General features: G+C 39.2%; 1 protein-coding gene across 8 annotated transcripts; it reads left to right on the top strand.

Moving 5' to 3' along the window:
- The first annotated feature begins 231 nt into the window (after nt 1–231).
- On the top strand, nt 232–22,273 carry LOC5501593 (MAP/microtubule affinity-regulating kinase 3). 8 transcript variants are annotated; one of them, XM_032369888.2, is made up of 18 exons: nt 232–430; nt 3,373–3,540; nt 3,710–3,763; nt 7,594–7,642; nt 7,944–8,009; nt 8,887–9,014; nt 10,638–10,874; nt 11,296–11,353; nt 11,607–11,668; nt 11,968–12,091; nt 13,200–13,318; nt 13,653–13,879; nt 14,014–14,212; nt 14,652–14,779; nt 15,344–15,496; nt 16,454–16,657; nt 19,875–20,000; nt 20,119–22,273. In XM_032369888.2, exons 1-18 carry the CDS (start codon nt 275–277, stop codon nt 20,441–20,443), a joined length of 2,583 nt encoding a protein of 860 aa, XP_032225779.2. In that variant the 5' UTR covers nt 232–274; the 3' UTR covers nt 20,444–22,273. The 8 variants fall into 8 exon arrangements, with proteins under 8 accessions (XP_032225779.2, XP_032225780.2, XP_032225785.2 ...); XM_032369889.2 differs by having other exon boundaries at nt 233–430; nt 11,968–12,067; XM_032369894.2 differs by lacking the exon at nt 19,875–20,000 and adding an exon at nt 18,669–18,727 and having other exon boundaries at nt 233–430; nt 20,119–20,250.
- The last annotated feature ends 1,728 nt before the right edge of the window (nt 22,274–24,001 follow it).

Raw genomic sequence — 24,001 nt, 5'->3', positions numbered from 1 at the left:
AGCTTTAAAAGCATTTTGTTTATTTTCTAAAATACTATAGAAAATAATTAGTTAAGACTTTAATTAGTCCTTGGTTGTTAATCAAACTGGTTGTTAATTGTCCATATTATTGCCGTTTTCTAATGACAATAATGATTGGCATTGCGTGACTTTTGTGACGCCAGACAAAAAGAAGTATGACGTTTCTTTGATGTCACGCACCCCCTCGTCGAGATATGTTATTTGATGCATGGCAATAATAACTCACTTTATCACTAGTGCTGAACCCAATGCAATGGCGTTCGGCGAGAATGAAAACGTTCGTAACAATGCCAACCGTGCTTCGTATAAAATGGCTACCGTCCCCGCGGGCCAGAGAATGGAAGCATCTTCAAGGAGTACAGCTGGCAGGGATGATACGAGGAGGGATAACTATGCTCGACGAAGACCGGTAAGGATCAGCGATAGCTGAGCTGTTACGAATGTTTTTTTTTTCGCCTTGGCTTAGCCCTTTGCTATCTCAAACAGTTCCCAACAGAATCAGCAGTCATTTGTTGCTGCGTTTATCACCTGGACTAGGACTGTCATAGAAAGGGTGATATTCGACTTTATTCGCGATGTTTTTATAACTGAAGGGCCTTTTTAGTGATAGATGTCTTAAGGCTGACCCAACTAAAAGCTCATTTCTACAAGAATTTTATTTGTTCCGACGAACAAATGGAAATTTATGGAAATAGGGAATTACTTTTAGCAAACGAGAGATTTCGTATTGGGAGACGTGTTTTAACAAGATGCAATGATGCCTACATTTTAAGGAAAAGCAAATATTTTAAATATGCATCAATGAATTGTTTAAACAGCAAGATACTGATAACGAACTAGATGGCGCATCGGCATAAAACAATGAGCTTGCAAAACTGTAGCTGATACTTAGATACACCCTTTGTAAGCCCGTAAATGGCCAGAGGTCGTAAGGCACAACAAAACATTGTGTTTATTTCCTATAATCTATTCAAACGTCTATATGAATACAGCGAACTCAACAGCAACAAGCCAATCACCATCTGCAGACTCGCAGAGTCGTTTTGAATGAAGCTTGCTCAGGCATTTAATGAAACAAGTGGGACATATAACCACATAAATTAGTATCGGAATGGCTTTACGCGTACTTCTCTCGTAAGCGGTTTAACCTTCTATCTGCGTATTTCCGCCATGACACTATAATTGAGTCCCGGGTTAGCTCGATGGCCGCTGTCTCAGGTGGCTGTGGACCATGGCTGCCATGGCTAGCAGGTGGCCACTGACTGAGAGGCGAGCGTGATTGCCTAGGATTGGTCAGAATCTAGAAACCAGTCAATATGTGTCACACGATTCTCAAGTGGAAATAACTGCAAGTAATTTCGTTTTGGAATAAGTATAAGGAATTTGTAATTGTCGAATACGGTTTCAATATGCGTATTTACTCGCGTCATTTTGCGTCTGTCCGTAGTGTTATTTGTGGCCGAGATAATCACAGCTTAACCACAAACAAACTGGCGAAAAAAAAAACATTGAGTTGTGAGATTTTGCGGGCGGCAAGTGCCTTGTCTCTGGAATTTCCATGTGTGCGTATCTGAAACGTGTCCGTAAATGCCTCTCAGATGTCGGTGTTTTCGTGTCAAAGCTCAAGGTCAAAAAAGCGTTTCCTCAAGCTGATGATAATCATTGGCATTGAAAGAAACGGTGGCCGCTGTGTACGGGGCCGATAATTTGACGCAATCCAATCGAAACAGTCCATAGGCAAATGATTACGATGATAATAACAAAAGCAATGACACCACAACATTGTCATCAACATAACATCAACATCATTATAATCGGAATGACCTAACGGATGACAAAACACGAAGCCATGACAAACAAATTGCTACAGTAAGGCTACAGTTTAGTATCTGGATGTTTTTTTTGCATGATTAGGTCGGCAGTGCGGAGCCAACCATATCTCAATGCGTGTTGATGTTCAACTCACATGAAGTTCATGACAGCATATATTGTCAAAGAATTGTAATCCTTTCATTTTCCGAATAATTCAATGCACGTTATTAATCACTGCACGGTTAATGTGTCATCGGCATCGTTTGCGCTTTTATGTGATTTCAGGACAAAACCCCGACTCTCCTCATATAGTGTGACTTTTTTATCGGAGATCTCCAAAAATACGCCATATATCAAATTTATGTAGTGATCAGAGAAAAATAATTGGCCCCGTTTTGTGATGTTCGCGCTGGGGTTGGTTGATAACGTAATTATTTGAAAACAAACAGCGTTTTTCTAATCAGCGATGATTATATTTGACGTTATTTTAAAAATGTAATTTTTAAAGTAAACGTGTTTATCCTTGCGCACCATAGCTCTTCTAATCAATAATTTTGCGGTGGTTTTTTTTTGCGCGCAAAAATGTTAAACGCAAAAATTAATGTTGCCCTAAAGTTTACACGTTTACCGTATTTGACTTTTTTCGTTTTGCAACCTTATGAGATCACGACTCAAAAAAACAAACAACATAGCCTAACCATTGAGATTGAAATTTTACTTCGTGTAATTTTTGGTTTAGTTTTATCGAAAAAATGCACTTTGTCGAAAACTAACAGAATTTAAGTTCGATATCGTCAAAGATAGTGCACGGAAGCATTACAATCTACGATCCCGCGTTTATCGCTCTCTAATCTTGTTTTTTCCTAGAAGGGGTCCATAATACGTACTTTGTGGCAGGCGTCCCTTGCGTGACTCGGCCGTGGGGCGTGTGAGGGCCTGGGTCGGCCTTGGGTCGAGGGCAGTTTCTTGGCGGCCATCATTTCCCACTCGACTCACAACTTTGAGTTCTGTTATTTGAACGCAGAAATTTTGTTCTGTTTTGGATCTAAGCAAACACGGCTACGAGCGGGGTAACTCCATCTTTTGCCCATGGATCACAGTGGCCAGGATCGAGTTAGATCGCGGACATCTAAGGTGAACTTGTCATTTCTTAGGCTTTGTTCGCGAGGACGCTGTATTTATACAAGGCTCCTACTCTACGACGAATAGCTTTACTCTTTCCCGGTTTATGGGATCTTGAAGCTCGGCTTAGCCGTTATTCGAGTATGGAGAGATAAAGAACATAACAAGGACTCGTCTGCGAGTTTTTTTGACTTCTTAGACTGAATACAAGCGAAGGAAATTTTAAGTGAATTTTTTTCTAACTCCCGGTAAATGCGAGTCGTCCATTTTGAGCCAACTCCCGTGAAGCGAACCTCAGTTATTTAGGATATTGGGTCAAAATAAGAGAGATAAGTCCCACAACGAGCTGGACATTTTATTGTCAGAGCTCATTGGTTTATTATCAAGAGGTTTCTGATGGTGTTTTTTCTCTGCAAGGTTCAGGATGGCCACTCGTCAAGTTCAACTTCAAGGTCCTCTCGTAGCCGCTCGTCCGGTGCTAACTCCGAAGAGGTTCACATCGGAAGATACCGTCTTATAAAAACCATTGGAAAGGGGAATTTTGCTAAAGTAAAGCTAGCGAAACATGTTCCCACCGGAAAAGAGGTTAGAATTATTAAGTGTTGAGCGAAAATGGCTGGGATTTCGACGGCCCCTCAGTCGAAATTTCAGGTGCTGAAATTAGAGTTGTACAAAATCAAGATTTGTGCTATGAAATCTTCTCTTGCCGGGTAGCAAGAAGACCTAACGACCTCCCTTTTTTTTCTCTATTTAGGTAGCCATTAAGATAATCGACAAAACACAGCTAAATCCTAGCAGTTTGCAGAAGGTAAGATTCTATTAAAGCTGAGTATTTAGAAGGTAAATAGAAGACGAATCCACTTTTCCATGTCAGAGTCGAACCATAGCAAAGTCATTATTTATTCCGAATGCAGTTCCCTGCATGCATGAAGGCCTTCGGTTTGTTTTTAGTCCCTAAACATTGAATCCTAGAAGCTATGGGCTTGATAAAATTCAGAACGATCTGATAAACTTTTTAACATCCCTGCGAGATTGTTCACTGCGATCGGTTTCGTTGAACGAAGCATTCTACTCGCAGCTTCCGGAATGTCGGAACATAGTAAACGCAGCGATGTGCAGTGTATTTCCAAAATCTTTTATTGCTTTGCATACGGGTTGTTTTTGTTAGCGGGGTTGGGAGTCGTTTTCTACACACAAAAGTAATCAAACCACTCAGGTATATTTTACTGAGCCAATAAAATTATCCATCTACTTTTCATCTGTAATATAAACTCAAATAGTTCAAGTTTCAAAAACATTCGAAGGTCTAACTAACTACACACTACACGTTCTGTTCAAAATGATTTCACCGAAATTCAAAATCTTGTTTATCTATTCGCCTTCTAGTCTTGATGTTTTAAAAAGGAAACCACTTTCTCTTGGTTACATCAGTAAATTCAAAAATCGAAAGTGCGTTTCTAAAATCTTAGTACACTCCGAAGTAAGTCTTATCTCAGACGAGACCACCAGATTTTGAACGGCGCTTTCAACCTTGTGATTAATTTATCAACCGAACCGATGGTCTTGCCAGTTTACACGATTCACTGTCACCATTTTAACACCGAAGAGCTAACTCAAAACCCAAGAGACTGCCTAGAAGCGTACATTTATTGTTTACATCCGCTAAAAACTCCAATGGTTGTTTTGTATTTGCACTTCTCATAATTTATGACGAACTGGTGTTTGGTTTGTAGACATAGTGAATTCTAATAGAAAAATTCAAAGTATCAATCTTCCTATGTGCACTGTGATTTAACAGAATTGTGTAGTTCCCTGGGTTAAGGGTGCTATAATTTCGGTGTTGCTTATGTTTTTGGTTATTACTAAGTAGGTATTTTTGTGGTGAGAGCCCTGCTTTTCTAATGCCACCACATAACAGGTTGTATGCCCAATAAGTTCCTGTAACTTTTTGCTGTCAGCCGTGTTCATTCTAATAAGCCTAGACACCAAATAGTGCTTAGCCATTGGTCAAGATAGCCAAGGCGTCATCATAATTACATGCTGTACACTTCTTGATATATAAATCACTTCCCCTATTTATTCTGTAATGTAATGAAATAATAATGCAATTATACTATTTTGGGATTATTCCTGCATCACTAATCTTGTAAATCAATTCAGTTAAAACCATGCTCTGTACGCTTTAGACAGCTTTTACAATGAGTAAACCCCAGTTAAGACCAAGGAAAAATATTAAAATCACATCTCACACAGTCTCTCCGGCAGACAGCCATGTGCTACCTACATAACATGCAGTAACATTCATCTGAGTGGTTGTAGAATTCTTCCAATCAGATACTTGAGAAATCAAAACTACAAGACATTAATAGATTCAAAATCATAATACATGTCGTCAAGGGTAGAATATTGCCTACCATAGAAAGCTCTCAGTTATTGGGTGTCATACCCAAATAATCCCCTCACAGTTGGGATTCTCTAGTTGTCATTGTGTCCAGTAACAATTTTATCACAATCGAATACAAAAGCGTTTTGTACAAGAATATTATGTTGTGTTGGTTTTAAATTTACTTAGCTGTGGTTTTGTCACTGCACCTGTAAAGTTGCCATATTCCACCTAGAAGCCATTTACTGAGAGTTAATTGTTATGCTGGAAAATTCAAACACGATATAACATCCTCACAGCAAGCAGAAAACTTTTTACTGACAGATTTACATTAATTACCATTTAATTCCCTATAAGATTGTTTTTAGAAAATACTTCATAATCTCATTATATTTTGAGGTGCATTACAAAAAGCCCGTTTGAAAATAACTGTTCTCTCCTAAGCTCTGTATTTTAGTTGCTGTCATTATTTTGTAGTTTGAAGCTGGTATTTGCATACTAGTAAGAAAAGTGCTAAAAAGTAGAAAATGATTATTTTAAGTGTATCTCTTCCTAAAGGTTTCCACCAAATCAAATATTCACAACCAAAGCAAAGTTCTTTAGGTCCTCATTTCCCTCACTCATCGATAGCTAAAATTCTCATATGTACAATATATCAAATAAGTTCATTCCAGTTTGTTCTGGTAAAGTATGTTAGCCTGCCTATTAATCAAAAGAATAATCTTAGAAGTGCTAAATAGATCCATTCAGATCCCCTAGTCAGAATAGATTATGCTTATACCTAGCCACTATTAGGTTTTAAACAAGCAATCTTTGACCACTAAAACCTCAAAAGAATTGGTAAAAAGATTCCCATCACCATGATTCCCACAATTAGTTGTGGTGTAGATGAAGGCTTGGTAGCCATAAGGGCTCTCAAAATACATGTGGTATGAACAGTAAATTAATTTGGAGTATTTTCCACTCAGTCTTGTATTCAATCAGATTGTTGGCTCTTGAGAGTATTAATACCAAATAGTGTCTGTGTTAAAAAAAAAAACATTTTATCTTGTCACTGGAAACCAGCTTTATTGGTTTTTCCTGAGAGTCCTGAGTTATTGTTTGTACTTTGACACCTTGATTTTTTACCTACATATAACTTAAATATCTGCAGGACTCCTAGAAACCTTATTCTCATCAACATTTAAAACATGACTGATCTGAACATGTCTGGTTTCAGATATCTCTTTGCTTAAGAGCTTCCAGCAGTTGTCTATAGGCACATAAAATACTTAGTCCATAATGCCAGTGGTACATTTATTTGATTAGATCAGTGTTAGAGTTTTTTTTTTAATGTTAATTTTTTTTATGAAGAGGTTTTCAAACAAATATAGATTCTGTTCCTCTATTTGTCTTCCTTTCTGAATTCAAAAACCTTGGGGATTAAAGTCCTGTCAATAGTAATTATTGTTTTGGTCTGTTAAAGTAAGAAACATTTATGATCAATGGGCATTGTTTTGACTAAAACAAGCCAATCACAGAGATATGTTTACTTAAAAAACAAATTTTCACTCCCTGCATTTTTTTTTCCTCACTGCATTTTCCAGACTAACTCATAAAGGAAAAACACTTTATGTTATAATATGTTTCATATATTTTGATATAGTATTGCATTATACTGTCATATGAAGGTGTTATTATATGTAATTTTAAACCTATTTGATAAAAGTTAATTGTCTGAATGTTTATTCTTGTCAGGAGGTAATTATATTTCTTATGAATTGTTCGCTTCTCAGTTCCATCATTTCTCATAAGATGCTTTCCTCTCTTGAGTCTTTGTGTTAGACCACTGTTTCCATGCTAATTTAATGTTATTTGAAATGGACCTAAATTTTAATTTTTATAAGCCCTAAATAATCGAACAGGCTTCTTTTCAAAACTTGAAAATCATCTAAATTTCATGGAATGTTTTTCCTCTAGTGGTCTCCTATTTTAAATCTGTATTTTATCCTGTCTAATCTTTTGTTTCCTGCTTCTTATCATTCCTTTTTTAATGTTAATTATAAAAGCAAACATATTAGATCCCTCTGCTTGCCTTTCTCAAATGAAAATGTCCTTTTGTGTGCTCTATGCGTTGTGTTCGTATCATTGGAATACTAAATTACCCTATAGTGATACACCAATAGTAGCATACGAATTATTAATGCTGTGCAAAATTACTACAATGTGTTTAAATTATTTTGCACTATTTTTTAATAACATTGTCTTTGTTTCAGCTTTTTAGGGAAGTCCGCATAATGAAGTTTCTTGACCACCCTAATATAGGTGAGTTATCTTGCTTGGCCTGTTTAATTTTTATATGGACTTTACTTTGTGCTAAATACCTCTAGAGGAAAAACATGTTTGCTATAAATATTAAAAAAAAATGTAACATGTATATAAAAAAAAATAATCCTGTTTTAGTGATGTTGGTCATTTTGATTATGTTAAAATCAAGGACATTCTAAATTGAAAAACCCTCATTCCATAAGCCTACATTTTGGACCCTCAAATGTTAGTTACATCTAATAAGTGCTATGAGATCTCATCATGATCTCATCATATTATTATGTTGTTCTTGTTTTAGTAAAACTTTATGAGGTGATAGAAACGGACAAGACGCTGTACCTTGTAATGGAATATGCCAGTGGAGGTGAGATCATCAGCATTAGATGGTTATTTTATACACCCTTGTCATCTTCATCATCATCATTGATAACTGTCATTGTCACCATTACTGATTAACATTACTAACAGCATCATCACTATCAATATTATATGCCAGTGAGAGTTAGCTCATCCACATTATCCTTGTCATTTTCATTATCGCCAATCATTATTTATATCATCATCATTGCTGATAGTAATCCTTATCGCCAGTAATTATTATCCTTAATTGTCATCATCAACAGTTGTCATCATTATCATTAATCGTCATTATCACCTATTGTCATCATCGCCTATTGTTATTATCACTGGTTATTATTCCTTATCATCAATAATCATTATGGCAAATCACGTTTATTATCAACCATTATCATCGTTATCACCATCACCATCATCAACATAATCGTCATCTTCACCTTCATTGTCATCATCATCATCATATCATCACCATCATCATCATCATCATAATTAATATTAGCACCAATCATCATTAATATAGCCAGCCATCATCATTATTGGTGTTTATTGTTTGAATTATCATCATTATTGGTGTCTATTGCTTGAATGATCATCATTATTGGTGTTTATTGCTTGAATGATCATCATTATTGGTGTTTATTGCTTGAATGATCATCATTATTGGTGTTATTGCTTGAATGATCATCATTATTGGTGTTATTGCTTGAATGATCATCATTATTGGTGTTTATTGCTTGAATGATCATCATTATTGGTGTTATTGCTTGAATGATCATCATTATTGGTGTTATTGCTTGAATGATCATCATTATTGGTGTTTATTGCTTGAATGATCATCATTATTGGTGTTATTGCTTGCTTGATGATCTGTGTGCACCCCACAGGCGAAGTATTTGATTATCTTGTGGCGCATGGGAGAATGAAGGAGAAGGAGGCAAGGGCCAAGTTCCGCCAGATTGTCTCTGCTGTTCAGTACTGCCATCAGAAGCATGTGATACACAGGGATCTCAAGGTAAACTGGCCTATTCCAGGTAATCATTAGTAGAACTGCAGTACTGTGAGAAAGAGTATAACACTTGTGTAGACCGAAGCAGTCTGGCAGCTTTTTCCATAGCTTTGTCGGTAAAATCCACGGCCAATTAGTTGGGAGTTTAATTACTGTAAATCTGGTATGAATAGAAAGGTTGCAGACAAGCAAAAAAAAACTAGTGTTCTGCTTTGGCATCGTAAAAATCCATATATGCCTATTTCAATTACATTAACACATTGACCCCTCAATCGGCCTGTACCGGCTTTGGGAAGTACCCACAACCCAAAAAATTCATAAATGCAAACGAAACACAACAAGATGAAGATACTCAGGCATCAGTCTAAGGGATAAATGGTCTTGAAGATATGCATCCAACCAAGGTGTTGGCAACTACTCTTAAGCCAAATAATGGCACAGGTTCTTTGACAAATTTCAAATCGAACAAGGAGGGAAAAGCAGAATCACCCCTCTCAATAAAACGCTCAAAATACCACACAAGGGAGAGAGATCAGCAAACACAGCTAAAGACACAAATAGATACCTTTATTCTGATCCTCCAGGTTCATTTCCATGGCCTCAAAACACAATGTCCACTCCTTGAAGGCTTTTAAAACCATGAAGATGCCTTTACGGATTGCAAAGCATTCTGGGAGATCCAGGGAAAAATTCACGAGGGGAGGGCCAGTCAACACTCCTCCTAAAGTCAGATGTTTTTTTATAAGTCTTTTCACCCCGAAGCCAAACAAATCAATTCCAGGTCATACAGACCCAGAATAGCAGTGTAAACAATTTTGGAATCAATTTGGTTTCAGAAAAGACAGCATTTAGGAGAGCTGTGGTGATTCATTAGAAAATTATTTTCTCATCCAGGCAAAGCCAAACAAGAAAAAATCATCATGAATCCACCTTTGCTTGCAAATATCCATAAGCAAAGCACTCAGTTATGCCCCAAAAGACTTCATGATGTCCTGAGACACTCTCCTAATATGCTCATAGCTGTATTTTTGATGAAAAATACAAGCAACCATCAACTTGTGCTGGCTTCAGCACAACGACGAGGGATTAAAAGTGGGGACCGCAAAGCACTGTTGGAAAGCTTGGATACCGCTGACTAGGTGCAGCTGTGTTTGACTTTGACGGGCTGTATAAAACTCAGAATAGGGGGGGAGGTATCTGTTTTCAGTCTGGTTTTTTTTTTGTAAATTCAGCTCAAAAATAGCCAGGAGTCAATGGGTTAATACCCCCGAATCAATGTATAAAACCCTGCAGTAGTTCATGGTTAACTTATAAATGGCTGAATCCCGGTCACTAAGAGCTGTATAAACATTAAGAGGTACATAAAGCTTTCTAAACCTGTGCTTGTTTTCACTTATGCTTATTTTATAATTTATTTGATACCCATGAAGCGCTGCGGGCTACGACACATTTTCTCAGCAATTAAATATTGTCGCATATGAAAAATTGCTAGTTTAGATGCCAACAAATAGTTGTCAACTAAAAATTGTCAACTAAATTTTTTTAGTGTAGATGGGGTTTTATTTTGCTGTTTGTTTGTCATGAAATTCTTTCTATACTCCTTACCCTCTTTATTTATTTCTCATTCAGGCTGAGAACCTTTTGCTGGATGCCGACATGAATATAAAGATTGCTGACTTTGGGTTCAGTAATGAGTTTACGCCTGGCAACAAGCTGGACACATTTTGTGGTAGTCCACCCTATGCTGCTCCGGAGTTGTTTCAAGGCAAGAAGTATGACGGGCCCGAGGTGGATGTTTGGAGTTTAGGAGTTATTCTCTACACACTTGTCAGTGGTTCTCTTCCATTTGATGGCCAAAATCTCAAGGTCAGTACAGTACCATCTGGTTTATTGCTCTTTTATGGATATCCTTATTCAATGTTCTGCTGTTTTTTATTTTTGTTTTTGTTTTTTTGTAGATTGTTTTTTATTATTGTATTTTAACCACAATATGGGCTTTAAAGCAAACGCATTTGCAACTAATTCTTGTATTACAATCTGGTTGCAAATCAGTGGCCATCAAATATTTTTTAAGCCATAAAATAAATGAACAATTAAACAAATGAGAAATTTTGATTTATATTACTTCACCAGAAGGTTACTAAAGGGTGTATGTAAGTTGCACAGTGAATATAAGGTTGTTCTTTGCAGCTAAAATGTGAAAACAACTCAAACATGTGCTCTTGAAATGGGTTACTTGCGTAACCCAGGATGGATGTACTAAAATTCCTTGTTTTTTTACCTGTAGGAATTACGTGAAAGAGTACTAAGAGGAAAATATAGGATACCCTTTTACATGTCTACAGGTATGCCATCTATCTCATTAGGGTGATTTAGATCCATGATTCTGGCTACAAGGTGCTGCATGGCACATGTCTGACATACACACATTTTTTGCTGGCATCACAGCTTGTCAACAACAGCATTTTATGCTTTCTCATGTCCTCTTTAGGACGCAATGCTGATGGAGATGTGTGAGCTGGTATGCTTTTGCTGGCATCATAGATATATAACAACCCGTGGGTGCATTGTCTTGACTCTTTTATGTCCTCCCAACAGACTGTGAAAATCTATTGAAGAAATTTTTAGTATTAAACCCTCAAAAGAGAGCTAGATTAGAGGTGAGATATGATTCATTGTCTATATGTATTCCACTTTATGCCTTTTAAATGTCATGACACCTAACCATGCATACTAAAGTGTGTCTTACAAAGCCTTGATTTGTCTCACTATATACAATTCTGTTTTTAAACTAAGGTTAGACTGGGGGCAAAATGTCTATTGGATCTTCTATCAGAAAAGCATGATGTTTTGTGAATGCGATATCTCGATAAAGCATGTGAACTATTATATTCATCTCTCAAGTATTTTTTGAAGCCTCAGAAGGTTCTAATAGTGTTGTTATTATTGCTTGTTTCAGCAAACTATGACAGATAAATGGATGAATATAAACTATGAACTTAACGAGCTCAAACCTTACCTTGAACCATCAGCTGAATTAAATGATGAGAGAAGAATAGGTAAGAAAGATGATAAACGAATAGGTGAGGCATCCACTTTTGACTTCTTCTTGTCAGCTCTCTTGTAACTGACCACACTTATATAAAACTGTCTCTGATTTTCCTAGTAATTCTTTTAAGCTTTTTGTAAAACTCAGTACACTCATTATGTTGAAAAGTTAACATTAACATCATATGGTTGCATAAAGAAAAGATAATAGATTAACTTAATATTGTTTTTATACTTTTGGATTTTTTAGTCTATTGTCAACTGATAAAACTGTAAAAATATTAAAAAATATATAAGGGCATTGAATCCTTAACAGTTCAAAAGGATGGTCAGTTATGTGTTAGAGAGCTGACTTTTTTGAAATATGTTATTTAAAAAGCCAGGGATCAAGAAAGATAATTTTAATAAAAAAAGTTTCAAATGAAAAAAAAATTCCTGTATTTGTAAGACAGGGTTACAAAAACAATAATTAAAAAAAAACAGTTTATAAAACTTAACAACAAGAAAGTTATTTTATATATGACCTTTTTCTGGTTTGAAGCACATATAATTATTCTCTTGATAAATGGATTTTTTTTCTTTGATAAATGGATGGACGAATAAACGGCTCTCCAATCTTTTTTCTTGATCTCTTTGATGTTTTCTCTGATTTGGTGATTCTGTGTGGACCTGCATGCATCCCTTCGCCCTTTCCTGATTCAGCAAGATGTGCTAGTAAAATATATTCTGTTTGTTCTCTGGTCTCCTTATTGCAATCATGGTTGTTGCACTTTTGATTAAAGAAGGCCAATCACCATTTTATGCTCCCGCTCAATCTTGAATACTCTGGGTACCAGAGTCCCGAGCTTCGTTCTTTTACTATGCACTGACTATGAGGAGCGTAGTCAGTAAAGGGCTGCATAGTAAACGAACAAAGCTTGAGACTCTGGTACTTAAATCTTGAGTGACACAAAGCATCAACTTCCATCAGCTAATTCAAGCTTGCAATCGAATATCGTCAATAGCGAATCAGACTTTATTTTGTAGATTGTTATTTTGAAGTTTCCTTGAAAATAAACTGTTGTATTTTCAAATATATAATTATAAACAATAGAAAAGGAGTGGTTAATCAACATCCTTTAATGTTGTCCTCTTGAATTCTAGACATTATGCTTCAAATGGGCTTCACACGGGATGAGATTTATGAGGCACTGTCAAATAACCGATACGATGAGGTCATGGCCACATACCTGTTACTGGACGAGAAGAGACAAGGACTTACTGTGAGTGTATGGCAAGCCAAAAAAATAATCCAACCGCTGTCATTGCAGCCCCTCACACTGCTAGTAGAACTCTGATGCACCAAGTTTAACGGAGTTGACCGAATCATTGTTTATGTTTACTTCTATTTTAAATTAGATAAATGGATTAAGTTTTCTGTCATCGGAAAGATGTGCTGTTATTTCTGGAGTTTCAATAGACATGTCAGCTGTTCTGCATGCTTTGACATTTGTGGTATTGGCATTTGTGGTATGCTCCTATGAAATTTGAGCAAACTCTGGGAGATTTAAAAAGAGAAATGTTTCCAGTCTAACTGTTTTGTTCTTTTCTTTTCAGCTGAATGGATCCGGAGACCCTCTTATGAACACAGGGTCATCCCGAACTTCACTCACCCCCTCCACCACATCCGTACCAGCGCCAGTCAGGCCAAGTAGAACCACAAGTACTAGAGCTAGGGAAAGGGCAGATCGGGAGCTGCCCAGAAGACACTCCCACGGACCCAACGAGAGAGGGGCTAACAGGACAGGACCACCACAGTCTAGGCAAGCCGTGCCAAGACACAGGTAGGATTCTGGTCACATTATGGAAGTCTTTAACAAGAGTCATTGCAAAATTGAAGCTTTGATAAGGCAGCTATCTTCAATTAGCTGTGCTTTTGACAAAGTCTGATGCATGTTTGTTACTCCTGGTTTTCCAGGACAAGTGCCACAGCAGACAGTTCTATACCAGCACCAGCTATCGGCCGTCCAACCACACGGCCAGGCATGGAGAGACCAGGCACTGCTAACGCCAAGGAGGACGAGCGGTTGCCTGTGGTAGGCAGAGCAGCAAACCCGAACAAGGCTGAGATTCCGGAGAGGGAAGATAGAACAAGGGGCAGGGGCAGAGCGCAGAGGGTGAGGGCTCAGATAACACTCAAACCTATTACCGACTCCATTATTGAAACAGTGTTTTGCTTATGCACGTTCATAATCAGACTTATTACACTTGCAGTTAGTATTGACTGTAGATTCTCCTCAAATCCTTGATGCAGACTTTTTAACAAAATTTTTTAGGTTAATAACATCTGCTTAAATCGTTGTGGAACTTAGAACGCAATCCATTCTAAATAGAAATGACGATGTACTCCTTAAAAATGACGTGAGTCTTAAAAAAATATCGAAAACAACACAAAACAACTGCAGGTCAAACCTAGGGTTTTGTTAAGGTCCTGCAGTTTTTGACAAATTTTGAAGAAAAAACAACCTTGTTAACCATGTTATTTTTGTAAAAAAATTACCATTTTCCTAAAAATGGGTCATTTCTATACTAAAGTGCCTTGATTTTTCTTTACAGCAACACAGTATGCCGCCTGGTATGTCAAGACGAAACACGTTTGTGTGCGAGAGGAGAGCTGAGCGGGAAAACGAGCGGAATAGTTCAACCCAAACAGGGTCATCGCAGATCGACGGCAAAGATGCAAGGTACAAATGTCAACATATTCGTTATGCGGCTATGTTCCTGCTTGTCCCTTTCAACCTTCTGAACCATCCCTAGTCTGTAATAAAGAAGTATATCATTAGAAGTAAAAAGCATATAATAGTAGAATATCACACTCGCCTCAATCGTATTAGCTTCTGTTTGAGTTATGCAATAATCGTCTGATCCTCTTTTATTCCACTTATTACTGTACTTCCACTCAAAGGCCTTTTTAGATGTCCGTCTTTAAATTCCTTCCCATAAAATACTCTAAATGTACATAACATTTTTTGACCAAAAAAGTTCTGATTCTTTCCGAATCCTACAAGTGAAGAAGCTCCTGAATTGAACGTTCAAAAGTTAACTGGTCTTGTCTATTAAATATAAACTAATAAACCGCGGAGAAAGGATTTCTCTAATAGTAACCAATTTGGTGGTTAAATTTAAAGTCGCGTTGCCTGTCTTGACAGCCTTTTAATCTGTCATTATACTCACTTCACACTTAACAACCACCTTAAACTGAATGCTCTAATCATTGGTCTGCATCGTTGTAACTCTGCCCACGTCAGTGCTGTCACGGAGCCTGGAACAAGCACAGAAGGACCGGCCAGGCCCCCAGCCAGGCCTCCGCCAACCACTAAACCTGCTGTCAATCGACTGTCTCCGACTCGTAGGTCCCTCCCCCCGGTAGCCACTCACCAAGAGGATAGATATAGGCCAGGGTGAGTCGCGATCTCAACTAATACATCATGTCATCACGCTAAACCTCATTTATAAATGAACCACCTCGGCCTTGCATTGCGAGTTTTTGGTGTAAAAAGAGTTTTTGAAAGAATATTTCAAACTTCGTAAAAATAAAGAGGATAGATAAAGGCCAGGGCGTGTCCCGATCTCAACTAATACATCATTTCATCACGCTTACCTTCTGAAAGATTATTTCAAACTTCGTAAAAATAAAGTGACGCGAAATTTGGCGTTGGAAACTTCATTTAAGGCAATGTATACGTAAAATTTACACTTAATCCGTACAAAACCATCTGAATGATTTAAATCACCTCCATTAATCACTTTGATCGTTAATCTCTTAAACTAAGTAAAAATTCAAACTGGTAAACGGTTCTGAATAAAGAACGACCTCCGAACTGTTCGGGAGCAAGATAATTCAATTTCTTGGGCTCGAAATAATTTATTTCAAAAATGCAACTCTAAAATAAAGAAATATGGATTATCCAATTCAAAAGCATAAAATTGATTAAATTTACTTAATATAATATCCAAGTTGATAAATATGTAATGTTTTGAAGATTGGACATCAAAGAGGTATATCTATTTAAATACTGAAACGTTTAGATTGAACCGGCTGCAACATTGGACGTGAAACTTGGTTTATTCACTTGCTTTCCTTGAATTGTTGAATCCATTTCTTTCCTTTCTGCCGTCACTGCCTTGTTGTTACCTTTGTAAGATAAGTCCGCTATATGTCAAGTTGGTGAACCACCTCATTCTATCATTTGTACCTTCTTACAAATATACTGTAGTCTTAACAGCCCATGTTCTGTCCCTGTCCATGGTTATCCAAGCGCCTGTCTGTCTTTCTGTCCATTGGTCTGTCTGACGTCTGCCCGTTTGCATGAGTTTTATCATTGTTCACACTCAATATCACTCGCCACCCTCTACAGATCAACACCAAATTCCAACATCCCTGTTCCGTCCTCACGTCTCGGAGCGCGTAATATGGCGGCACGCAGCACGTTCCACAGTGGCGAGAGACCGCGAGACAGACAACGCGACGAAGGCCTCTCAAGAGCTCAAGACACCAACAGTCCGGGTCTTTCCAACAGACCATCTCTCTTTAGTAAACTGACTTCACGGTTCAGTAAGAGGTATGACGACCTTCGCGGTCTTCAGTGCATGTGTTTATTCTTGTACTATTTTATAGGTGATTTGTTCAACCCTTCTACATTGCATGCGTGAAACAAACTAACTCATTCCACTAGATTGACCCAATGAAATGCCCTAGCATAACCCAGCCCATTTTAACTGACAAGCGTACATAGATAAAACTGATGATGATTCATCATGTTTCACCCTACGTTTCTCTTACATATCGAGCATGCGTCAAATCGAAGTTAACACTGATTTGATCGAGTAACATACATCTGTACAACAGACGTTGGAACGTTGAAGGGAGAAGGGAAACTATAATAATAATTTTTTCCCAAAATAATTGTGTAGGCAAACAAGGAACGTGAAAAATAAAACAGGAGATAAGATATTGATTGCGAATTTCCAATGCCCTTTTGTAAATGTGTGTTATACGATCAAGATGCCTACTTTCAATGCTTTCTGAGGTAGTTAAACTAAGACATGCTCTAAAGTTTGGCGGACATTCCAAAAGACAGGGCGCCTTGACTAGCAGCTCCATTAAACCAACCCAGAGTTCTACCCAGAGTTCCCCAGGCGCCGAGTGCTGGCACCTTCTGCGACTCCCTTGCGGCCCCTTTATCGTTGTGTAGTCTGGTGTAAATGTAATCACGTGGTCATCACGTGGTCAACACGTGGTCACAACGTGGATTGTCTGGGGCAACTTGACACTGTTTCGTACTCATCCGTGCCGTGTGTCACGCGTTTACTTACCCATCTTACAACTAACCCGTCTAGACTACTGCTACTACTAACTGTCATCCCTTCACAACCGCACCCCGAACCGATCACGTACACGTCCCATTGCACCCCATAGTTGTGTATATTGCACGCTCGGGCCCTCCTAGCAGTTCATGCTCTTACCACGAGACTCCAATTAACCACGAGACTCCCATATCACGTGTTGGGCACATGCTGTTCACATTTTGGCCTATCCGCGTTTTATTCAATATCTTCCTTTTGCTAAGCAAACAGGTATCTCCTTGTAAGAGCATGGATCATCCTGCATGCTCCCGTGCTCTGTCTCCGTGTGTTGGTCTCTGTTATGTGTGTGCGCGTGTGATGTGGGAGATAAGGTGAAGGGTTGTGAAAGAGGTCTGCAAATGTACTAGAAATTGTTGTTTTAATACAAGGCTTACAAGAAGCCCACCGCTAAATTGTAAAGCTGCAACGAAGTCAGAAAAATCATATAAACAACTTTTAGCAATATATCATACTCTTCCAATAGTCCCTGAAGCTATAACTGTTATTTAATTTTATTAATTCAAAGTCTTCAAAAAAAACAATAATGCGTAATTTTTTTTATAAAAAAAATCTTAAATATGATTAGAATCTGCCTCTGATATTAACTTGAAGATTATTAGAATCGCTTTGTTCGGCTGACTCGAGGGCTCCTAGTAACATTCTAACACAAGCCATGACTGATTCCTAACCCCACCTATAACACTTTGTACCCTTGGTGCACAGGCCAGGGTCCCGCTGGCAGCGTGTTTTGCATGCATGCGTACATTCCACCTTATTCAGACATATCGTGTGTCCTTGTCTATTGTGGGTAAGTCGTCATGTTGTCGTGTAAGCCTTTGTGGCTCTGTCATTAATATGTTCTCTGTTTTGCTGTTGTATCGTCGTGCCATTTTCAAGTGTCAACATGTGAAATGTCAATGTCGTATATCATCGTGTAAAAGGCCATCTCGTCGTATGCTATTGTCGAATGAGAACGAGCCATATGTTGTATGCCATCGTTTCATATGTCAGTGTCGTATGTCATTGTGTTGTGTGACAACTTGTCATATGTCGGTGTCGTATGTCATCGTGTCATCAGATCTCAGTGTCGTATGTTTACATGTCATTTATCGTCTCTTGTCGTGTTGTCACTGTTGATCTCACTCACCCGCTGAGCGCTACAGGGGAGTCCAGTTCGTGTCCAGTGTCGTGCGGCGTGCTTTATTGTATGTTATTGTGTCCAATCAGGAGAAGATGACGAAGGGAGTGGTCTTCTGCCTCGTCTGCGGCTCGTGGTGGTTCATTAGGTACGGTAATGTCGGACGCTTAAAATGAGAGTTGCGCACATGTTGAAGAATTTGAAATCAAGGGGTTTAATCTGCATAAGGCTATCTGCTAGTATAAACTATATTAAAGGGGCAGTCGCACTTTCGTTTCAAATTGAAAATACACCATGGAATCGTCATTTCTTGAGAGCGAAATAGACGGCTGAAAGAGTATGTAGATGTGAAATCCGTTTGCATCGCGCCGAATTTACTCACAAGAAGACAATCAAATAGTTTTTAGATAGTTTCTAGTAGTTTTTTACTGTTCTTGATTGGTGACGGTAGCATTCTTTAAAAAAATACCGCTACCGGTGCGACTGCCCCTTTAAACATAAGAGAAACTTTGCATTTGTCCCAAGAATAGTTGGTCCTGACTTAAAACGATAAAAAATCAGAGGGTATTTTACTCTTTAATATAATATGCGTTTTGGGGGCATTGACCTGCCAAAGCATATTAACCCTTACTGCATGCTAATGATAAATGAACCTGCTTTAACTCATAAAAAGGCTTTTTTCTACAAAGGCTAAACACGGGTGTAAACATTTTTTTCGGCAACTTAGCTGTGAGCTATGAACAAATGTACAAAAAAACGCACACTGTGCTTAAATTAAAACGTAGATTGAATCATAAACCAAAGTGAGATAAACGAGCTAAATGTGTAACCATGACAGCAGCTAGCCGCATATTAAGCCCCTCCCCCACTAGCACCTGCACCTCGGAGCACCTCCGTCACCGAGGACCACTCCCCTATGCACCATCTCCGACGCCACCACGGCTCTTGTTTGCCTCCGCTATTTCTGTGTGTAAAAGATGGACGTGTGCGTGTCGAAAGCGTTAATTTGCCGTGTTGGGTGGTTGATCGTTCCGTGTCGTGTGTGAACAGTGCGTGAGCATTCAGTGGACAGTAGGTGACCCGTGTGAGCTTCGTGTGTCGTGTGCGTACCGTGATCGTTACGTGGCGTGCCGTGGTGATGGGTGTGTTCAGCACGTGGTGTTGCAAGGAGGTCCCTAGTGTGCCGCCGCCAGTGCAGCACGTGACCTGATGACGTCACAGGTGACTAGATGACGTCACAGGACCCGGGCGCACGCGGCCACTCGGGTCTGATGCGCTGCTTTTTTGCATTCAAGGGCCCGTGGAAGCGGGAGATCAGGGTCAAAGCCCTCACCCGATCCGGGGGCCAGTGGGCAGAGGACGCGAACTAGGTCCTTGAGAGGAACATTTGCTAGGCTCTCGTTCAGAAAGCAGAGAAAAAGGCAGGTGTAGTCACCGTTCTCTCGCCTCCGTCAGCTGCACGTCACGTGACGTCACGTGGTGGACGAGTCACGTGACGGAAGGGCGCGTCAGTGACGTTCGTGTTTATTTCGCCTCCAGGTCAATGGGAGACACCAACGAGAAACCGCGCTCGCTTCGCTTCACGTGGAGCATGAAGACCACGAGCACCATGGACCCTTACGATATGATAAGGGAGATCATGAAAGTCCTCGAGGCCAATAACTGTGACTATGAACAGAGAGAAAAGTATCTGTTGTTGTGTTGCCATGGCAGCCCAGCTGAGAACAATCACGTGCAGTGGGAGATGGAAGTCTGCAAGCTCCCGCGGCTCTCTCTCAACGGCGTCCGCTTCAAGAGGATTTCGGGCTCCTCTATTAATTTCAAGAATATCGCGTCCAAGGTTGCAAATGAATTAAAACTTTAATGGCGTTCCCCATAGCGGATTGCTAGGGCCTCCGGGTGACTCTCGCAAATGCGGTTCGTGGGCCGATCACACGCGAGCTGCGCGTCTGAGACATTTAGTCGCACACAGATGGATTGCAGTACCAAGCATATTGCCATGGCAAGCAAGAGTTTTCGCGTCATGCAACACCCAATAAAGCATGACTGACGTGGACGACGTATGAATTGCTTAATGTAAAAGTGTATATAGTCTTAGCAACTATTTAATTTTTACTGGCTGCGGCGTGTAGCCGCTTGCCTACTATATGCGCCCTGTTACGGCTCCCTTAGGCTGGTCACGCAATCTTCGTGACACGTCGTTGGAAATGCGTGACGTCAGCGACATCTAGATTACCTTGAAATTATTTCAATTATCCCATAATGCACCGTTTCGTACTAAATCGATTATAAGCAGAACTGGGGCTTTTTTTTTAAAAGAATTCCTCCATCTACAGAAAAAGGGACAGAGAATGGGCAATCTACGTTAGCACTAGTTGATGTTTAATAAATGGGAAAGTAAGATATATTTTTCCTTTTCAATCCCTGGACGAGTTTCTTTGAAAGCATATGTTTTTTTACCCGGAATTGGTAAAAAAAAACTCGTTTGTAGGTTTTATTACGATTCTTTTTATCTCACGCGCTACTATTTCGGCCTATTGTAATATCTCTCGTATTTAACTCAAAGTTGTCGCGTGACTATGGTGTCACGTGACTTGCACCCTCGTTGTGTTATCGACAAATCATCGTAAGATTGAAATCCGTCCATGGGTTTAATAACGTATCTAAAATTGAGGAATTGGGGAAATATATGCAGATCACAGTATCTTTTCTGTCCCTTGGCTTACAGCAGTTGTAACTGATATTCACAGCTAGTAGGCTTCTCACGTTCATAAGCTTTGCTACCATAATGGCGGACAGCTCGCTAGGCCTGGGCCGAGGGAACTGGGCAAGCGTTTTATAGCCTCGCTTTGGCGTTTCTTGACCCAGGCTTGACTGAGCTGCCCGTTGTCGCTTGGCAACCTGATCACCCTTACGTCGGTCATGGATTTATTTGTGTCCGGGTGAATTCTATAGGGTGGGTACTGGACTGGAATAGAATAGAATTCAGCCGGAGTGGAGATAGATGTAGTAATAATGACTTAATAAATTCAAGACCAATAGTAAGAACATTGAATGCGCGTTAATAACTCCAGATTCCCTTCATTACCTGGTCTTGATCTAAGCATTCAAGTAACTTTATAGATCAATTAGGTCAATTTGTTATCTGATACAGGGGAACGATATAACAATGGATTGAGAAATCACGTCGTTATATCGAGAACATAGATGATGTAGCCAGGTGGAGGGGAGGGCCTCATTGAGACGAAGGACAACATATATTTGATATGGAAAGGACTGCCCCCACCCCTCCTTTGTAGATTTAGAATTTCACAAATTATGTTACAAAAACTGGCGTCTGCTTCCCCCCCCCTGGCCAATGTGTGGCTTGACAAAGGCCCCGCCCCCTGAACATTTTACCGAGTAGCTAGACGTGTTAGAAACTGTTTCCAGATTTTGGGTTGATTTGAATTATCTGTGAAACACCTCCCCAGTAGTTTAAATGGCTTAGAATTTTTTTTTCCTGAAGACCCTAAAGATGGTATATTATGTACCACTCGGTTAAACCTGTTGCTCAATTCTTACACCTATTCACGCATCAAGTGTGCACGCTGTCACCCCTCGAGTCACCGGCTCGTCCAATCCTGTACCATGCGGATATTTGTTATAACTGCTTGTTAAAAAGTCTTCTGAATAAAGTATCACCTCCATCAAAGCCGTATGTGGCGTCTCTTATCTCCTGTTAGGCATCGCCAGTACAGGTAGACAGGCTTTATCCTAACTCAGGCACAGGTATCCCGCTTGAGGTTTATTCTAACTCAGGCACAGGTAACCCGCTCAAGGTAGCAACCTAACTCAGGCGCTGGTAACTCAAGCACAGGTAGCCCACTCTGTATTGCATCCTAACTCAAGCACAGGTAGCCCGCCCGATACCGCATCTCCCCTCGTACATAGCTTGAGACAACTTTAAATGGAAAAAGGTGGATTTTTCACGATCCTTTTTTCATATTTACATCAGCACATCTGCATAAATAGTTAGACATTGAACGTCGATAAATAGTCGAACAATTTATTGACCAGGGCTCGGGAATAGCTATAAACTCAAGAAAATTGGTAACATTCATTTTCACCAAAGTCTGTGAGTTACTAAGGGACTCAACATTGTTTAGGGAAATCAAAAAACTCCTTCCACACGAAGGACCATAATTAATTCTTATGCATTAGTTTCCATTACTAAACAAGAAGTTAATTTAAAGTGCTAGTAATACTCTATTTTCTCTTCAATATCTGAGGAAATGTATGGGGCAGTGCTCAAGAATATCTAGTACATCTAGTACACCTAGTATACCTGTGGCCGAATTTGGTGGAATTTTAGGAAAGTAACAAATCGCGTGCTATTAGCACTGACACAAAGGTAATTATTTTTTTTCTGACAAAGCGCAGCAGATTTTAATGAAATATTAACCATCTCATATCAGTTTGACATGCATATAGATCAGGGCTGTTTTTATCAGTATTGCATGCAGGTGTGACTAATTGATCTATCACGAGCATAGAGAGGAGAGCACATTAAAGTCCTACGTGTGTCATTGTAAGATAAATCGACGGAAATTTAGGAAGTGTTCACCATGGGCCGAAAGAAGGTATTCTTCTTTATCGGCTACCCTTTCTTGGTTTATCTACTTGCTCTCAAAATTGTGATCGGTAAGTCAAAGTAATACCTTCAGTATTTAGTTGTATAACTTAACTTGCAATTTTTTGTTTCTTGTTATTGTTAGCTTTATGTTTTAGTACGGAAATTCAGAGAAGTATTGATAATATGTTTGATTTTCTGTCTTGGGTGAGACTTAGTCGCGATCCAAACTTCGTAATCTTGAAATCTTGTTTTTGAAATTTTCAACTCCTAATTCTTAAAGTATTTTAATTAGTAAAACAGGGGCTCCCCCTATAGACCCGCTACTGTCAAAAACATGCGAAACAACGTTAATGGCTAAACGAATTGTGTTTCGTTATACGGCGATCGGCCAGGGTCTATCTTCGGTTTCGTTCAGTATTCATGCCATTCGTGAATAATGTGTATCAACTCACACAGTTTCTTTTTATAACTTGTTGTGGAATATGCAACTTACTTGAAGCCATTTTTAAAAAAATCCATATGGGCTCGAAAAAAAATGACTTGTCTACATGATGCATGCCTTTCCAGCAGCACAATATTGTGATTCAGCGATATATAGTAGATATATAATGTTCAGAAATTTTCGTCCAGAGAAAAGAGAAAAAACACCCCTCTAAACATGACGTCGACATTTCCCTCTAGACATGACGTCAACATTTCCCTTTAAACATGACGTCATCGCCCCTCTGGACAAGACGTCACCATCCCCGTATTCATGACGTCACCATTCTTCTAAGCATGACGTCACCACATCTCTAGACATGCCTA

This window comes from Nematostella vectensis, chromosome 7, assembly GCF_932526225.1.
Source record: "Nematostella vectensis chromosome 7, jaNemVect1.1, whole genome shotgun sequence".
NCBI classification, from domain to species: Eukaryota; Metazoa; Cnidaria; class Anthozoa; order Actiniaria; family Edwardsiidae; genus Nematostella; species Nematostella vectensis.
The sequence above is the reverse complement of the archived record's forward strand: the minus strand, read 5'-3'. Positions and strand labels throughout refer to the sequence as shown.